Below are 6,000 nucleotides of genomic sequence, written 5' to 3'. Positions count from 1 at the left end.
TTGGCCCAAGCTTTTTCAATAATTTTTGGATATGTTTTAAAGCTGGTTCTGGTGAACATTTCGCCCAAACGTACCTATGACCGGAAAATTCGCCATTTTGAATTATTGAAGGTCAAAGGTCAAATACTTTGAAAGGCTCATTTTTCTTTTTGGTTAAATATGGATTTTTTAGAAAAGTATTGCAAATTAGAACCCGGCTACATCGGTCTTCATCGGTAATGAATCGGTTAAGTACCGATTTTTTGATTTTCAAATGCTTTTGTGATATATGAATCAATTTGATCTCTAGTAGATCAGTGATTCCAAAAGTTTATGCAAAAAAGCTAACTCACGGTGAGCTCTATCTCGTGATTTGGAGCATTCCGCAAAGCTGGGACGCTTTGCCATCTCTTTTCTTTCAGGTTTATGCCCTAGACACACTTAAGACTTAAGTCGAGAGACGACTTAACGTGATTATATTCGAAATAATGATCAGATTACATTTCCACTAGTTTCTGACCAAGCAGTCTCTTGACATGAGGGAAGAAACGGCTTAGTCAATGGGAAACTGATGGGAATTTAGTCAAATCATTATTTTGATTATAATTACTTTAAAAAGTATCTCAGCTTAAGCCGTAAGTCTGTATAGGGCATTAGTTAAATATATACATTTACAAAAGTAAAGTTAGGCTTTATAATTAAGCCTTTTTTATTTTAATTTCTACAGCCCTAGAAACACACTTACGGCTCAGGCTGAGATACGGTTTAACGTAATTATAATCACAAAAAATGTGAGAAAAACACTCACTATACAGTTTATGACGGGGGTTTTCCGTCGTTTTCACCCCCTGAGACTGGTCACCAACGCTAAGACGGCGACGGCCGCAAATTTTTCTAGGGGAATCGCCAATAATGGCGAAAACCCCTTAATAGAATGAAATGAAATGAAAAGGGTCACCGATGATCCTTTGAAAGGGTCACTGTTTTGACACCTATTTAACTCTGGAATAAACGAGCAAAAACAATGAAAAAGTCATCTTTGGTGTTCGCTCAGATGAGAGAAATATGATAGGAGTTATAAATTTACGATAAAATGTAATCTATCGTGATAAATGTGCATACAACATTTCAAAAGATTCAAGTGAACCTTTCAAAGGGTCAAATATGATCCATTTTTGTTGAAAAGGGTCAATTTGACCCTTTTATTTTAACCAGTGAATAATTAAGCCACGTAGTAGGGTAAGTGTGCCAAATTCCGGTCAGCTTGCAATTCCGGCCACATTTTTGTTCCTGAATTTCCATGAATTTTTAGTTTTTACATACTCTAGAGATTATACAATGCAAAAGAATAACAAAAACTGTCGCATCGACAAACGAGATGACGTGAAAAAGGCATTGAAAGAATTCCTGAAGGGCGAGGAACTATGAGAATGAAGGTGGCCGAAATAGGGCACCAAAGCTATGTTTACATTTTTATTCATTTAAAAATGTATTAAGAATAATTTTAGAGTAAATAAAGACGATAAATTGTCTACAAGGTTCTAAGCAACACTCCTTAAAAATAAGTAATAAAAAAATCAATTTCTATTAAAGATATTACATTTCAAACTTGAGACTTTGGCGCTTGCATGCAACTATGCCGAAATTTGGCACACTTACCCTATACCTGCCATAAAAATAACTAGAAAAAATATTTTCTTTACTTGGATCACGGATGACCACCTTGGCCTTAAAGAGTTAAACTTCAGGTATGCAGGGTGTATTATTTCCTCTTCAGATATTACGTTTCATGGAGTTTAATCTTTAAATAAAATCCCATTATTGCACTTCAATTGGATGTCTCTGTGTATATAACACTCTCCAGCTCAATTGATATTTAAGTAAACCTAATTAGAAAGCCCATCTTCATGGTAATTTACTATGAAAAGGTAGGTTTTTTGTCCTCAAATGGAACGTCCTATTCATGTTAGGTCCAAAAATAGCAATTTCTCTGCGGATTTCAACTGACTTCCTGTTGGATTCTTTCACGAGGACAATGGAAGTTTTTTTTGTGGCCACGATGCCCAAAAGAAGGCACAAGAGAGGGAGTGGATCGATGACGTCTTAAGGCGTCAGCGAAAGACAATGCAGCTGCTGGTCTCTCCAAGACCTGCCTTGCCCCACCACAAGAGTCGCCGCCGCGGCTGCAGCTAAGAGTTGTTAGTGGGGCCACAGTTGGAACTGCTCTGGGCTCCCCTGCTTCTTGGAGCTTTCCAGCAGCGGCCGTTAGACTCTCAGTGACTCTTGTTCAGATCGCGCGGAATTTCTATCGCTCAGCATACTTTCAGTGGCATTGCAAATATTGCTGATCATTTGTACCTTTTCCTTGGCTCTAAGCTCATACCACCCAAGGAGGAGTTGCTCCTACAAAGCGTGTGAATTTATATCCCTTCATCGGAATGGGATAGGAGTTCTGAGAGGAACCAGAGAAATCAGGATTAAATCAGAAGGCTATTAAACAGTTGAGAAAAATAATTTTAGTGGAAAAAAGAGAGATTTTTCGGTTGATCTTTCGTTTTGTGAATTAAACCGTCAACTTTTGTCCAATGAATTTTTACCCGAGCATTGTTGGGCATTGATGGAAGAAAAAAAAGTAGTTGTGAACAGGCGATTTAGTGAAATTTAAGTGGTTTGAACAAGTGAAACTCAACTCGCAAACGCGACGCAGCATTAAGGTCGCCAATTTTCTGCCTCTGCAAGAGTGTCTTCTCTTGTATTTCTTCATAAAATCAACATCATAGAAATTTTTTTAATAAAATATTCGAGTGGAATTTTACTGCAGTGAGAGTTTGTTGCATCAGGTGGATAACTATATAAAGCCCATCAAAAGGAATTTCTCCGCAGACAAAAATGGTGAGTCCTTTCCCCTAGAATTCTTTTTTCTGTACACTATGTTTGCAAAAGGTGCCTTTCTTGGGTGCTCGAAAGTGTCCTCGCTCCACTTTTCAAATGGAAAAGCCAACGAGAAAAATAATGACGGCAAAAGGTGCGAACGTGCGCGCGTTTCTCATTGAAAGAAACTATCCAACATGAATAGTGGAAATTTTTTTCTCAATCACCAACCCAGAGGGGTCGAAGGGGGATAGGTATTTGTGCCTCTGGGAGGTGAAACAGTCACCAAACAATTGCTAAAACAGAAATTCTACGAATGAGAAAGACACATTGAGAAAATTTAGCCGCCCCAGAGGGACAATCTAATGCTCAATAGAGCACAGAGTTAAGTGAAAAAAATATCTCAAGGGGCTAACAACTGTAGAAAAATTGCATTAATTGCAGCTGAAGGGGTTAGGGTTCAAAAATTGTTTTAAATATTTTATAGTTTGAGAAGATATTTTAGTTGAGGTCTGTACACATTGGAAACAATTAGAAACAATTTTCGTCAAAAAATTGTTTTTCTTGAAGGAAATGTCAAAGTTCTGTCAAAAATGCAATTTTTCACGAAAACTGCTCCCAATGTGTCCTTCAGGGCTGCGAAATTATGTTCAGTAAGTACATTCGTAAATTTTTATCCAGTGAAAATTAAAATCAATGCATAAATTTTGAATTTTAAAAGCAGTGAAATTCTTCTGAAATTGCAAATATTAAAAAATAAAATCTAAATATAGTTCATCATCTCAAGAGTGTGGTTTAAATTTGAATTTTGTAAATCCTTTTGAAGTTTTCTGCTGACCAACGTGATTTTTTCATAACAGGATGAATTATTGAAAAAATGTTGATTTACACTAAATCTACCCAGTACGGCTATTAATGTGTCTTTGTAATTTATTGTTTTTCCTCAGTAGGGGAGACTGGGGCAAAATTTGTCAAAACGAAAATTTTAATATTCACTATTTTCTAAAATAAAAAAAACTGAGGCTTGAAATTTTTATTATAGATAGTCTTCATGAACCTTCTCAAACTTACAATGTTTCAAGGGATTCGAGGAAGGATTATGTAAAACAAAAAATAATGAAATTTTGATCCCTATTTTTGGAATATTTGGCTTACAAAAAATATCAATACTGATTAGCTCAATTTGAGCACATTTCTCGTTATTATAGAGAAAAATTATTTTCGACAAAGTTGTAGAGGAATAAATTTCCTATAAAAATATGTCTATGATATTTTTAACGTTTGCGAAAGTAAAACGTCACAAATTATCCGAAGACTGACAAAATTTGCCCCAGCAATTTTGAGAATCTCCACAAAATCGATTTCTAGAAAATGATTGGAAAATCACATTTCTTTCGAGATAGAGGAAAATAGTCTTCTGAAATGTAGAGCAGTCAATTTTCTATAAGAATATGCTCATTATTATTATTAATCGTATCGAGATATATTCATTACAAAGGTAATTATTTTTACAATATCCATATCCCGTGTTAGAAGAATCTACTAGTCCGTTTGTAGACTCGCCCAGGAGCGCCTTCCCCGCATTGTGGATGCTTCTTCCATGCTCCCGGAGTTGTTGGGCATAGGCGGTGCATTATATTACGTCATTAACATATGAAAATTGCCTAAATTAGACATTCAGATCTTTGCACCGGGCGGGACTCGAACTCACAACAGTAAGTCGAGCCGGGAAATCGATCCGCCCAAGAGCCAACGGTCTTGCCTATTGCGCCACTGATTCCCCTATGCTCATTATAAAACGTTTAAGTTTTCTCAGAGCTCGTGAAAGAATTAAATATGCGTTTTCACAAGTTTTGCCCCAGTCTCCCCTATATTTGTCAGATAGTAATTTTATAGATTGATGATTTTGGTATCTATTTCTATGGATGTTTTTAGTTTTTTAAAGGATTTTCAACATAGGATACTGGTCAAAATAGGCCTAAAGGCCTAAGACCTTGGTATGGGGGGTTATGTAAGGGGGGAAACAAAAAAATAACTAAATCTACCGATTGTCTTTGGTGGTTTTTAAACCGGTCAGTTTGATCAGTCTTGGTAGGTTTAGTGGTAAACGATAAAAATGTATATAAAACCCTTTAAAAGTGTTAGTGCTATTATTGCCTTAGATGTTTGTGAGTTAAATATTATAAGTGCCTGAGATCTAAGTTAGTCCTTCTCTTCCTAGTGATTCCCTTAACCGCCCGGAGGTATCTCATCTCGGAAGCTTGCACTCGCGATCTTACCCTTTCGGTCATTACCCAAATATCATGACTATAGGTGAGAATAGGAATGAACATAGCTTTGAAAACCGATAATGTAGCCGATCGACTAAGCTCGACCTTCCTTAGCACGCTTCTGCCAAGCTCCCTCATAACTGCAGAAGCTTGACCAATTCGGTATAAAGTGTAGGTACAATTCTCTAAAATTATTTTAAGACATACATGTATTAATAGTATTTCCTATTAACTGTTAATGTTTCCGAAAATTCTCTCATCTTGAATAATTTTCAATTTTGAGATGGTTTTATGATGATATTAGATGAAACTCAAAAAATTTCAGAAATGAATATTTAAACAGAACTCTTTCTAGTTCGAGCACATTGCAAGGCATTTGTCACCCCTTTTAAGTCATACATTTACTGAGAAAAAAACGGGGGTGCGATTAACTTTTTTTCCTTATAACTTTAACACTGTTAAAGTGTAAAAATATATCAACATTTTTATGTTATTTTTACACCTTTTTAAAGTAAAATTAACATGAAAAAGTGTAACTTTAACCCCTTATACACCTAAATAGCATAATATTTACACCAATTTCGAATCAATACTGCAGGGTAATATAAACATTTCCGGAATATTATTTTAACTTTTTCGGATTTCTCACAGTGTTGATTCTTTTTCTACTAAATGATTTATAAAATGTTAACAATTCCCCTACAAACAAAATCAAAGAACATAGTAAGAAGAGTTAAGAAAACAAACAATTTTTAACACTCAATAGAACTTTATTTAACACATGAGTTTTACAAAAATTATTCTTATTTCAGATGTTCTTAGATTTATGGATATTGATCGGCCCTGATCTGCCGATTTGTCACTCACGGCACATTCTCTG

At 35.5% G+C, this 6,000-nt stretch overlaps 1 protein-coding gene across 1 annotated transcript in view; it reads left to right on the top strand.

Annotated features, from left to right (window-relative positions):
• The first annotated feature begins 2,236 nt into the window (after positions 1 to 2,236).
• LOC129804646 (uncharacterized) overlaps positions 2,237 to 6,000 on the top strand; it is an 81,730-nt gene continuing 77,966 nt past the window's right edge. The window contains exon 1 of the mRNA XM_055852145.1: positions 2,237 to 2,871. Within this exon, the coding sequence (XP_055708120.1) occupies positions 2,869 to 2,871 (3 nt within the window). The 5' untranslated portion in view covers positions 2,237 to 2,868. The remainder of the gene's footprint in view (positions 2,872 to 6,000) is intronic.

This window comes from Phlebotomus papatasi, chromosome 2, assembly GCF_024763615.1.
Source record: "Phlebotomus papatasi isolate M1 chromosome 2, Ppap_2.1, whole genome shotgun sequence".
Lineage (NCBI taxonomy): Eukaryota > Metazoa > Arthropoda > Insecta > Diptera > Psychodidae > Phlebotomus > Phlebotomus papatasi.
The sequence above is the reverse complement of the archived record's forward strand: the minus strand, read 5'-3'. Positions and strand labels throughout refer to the sequence as shown.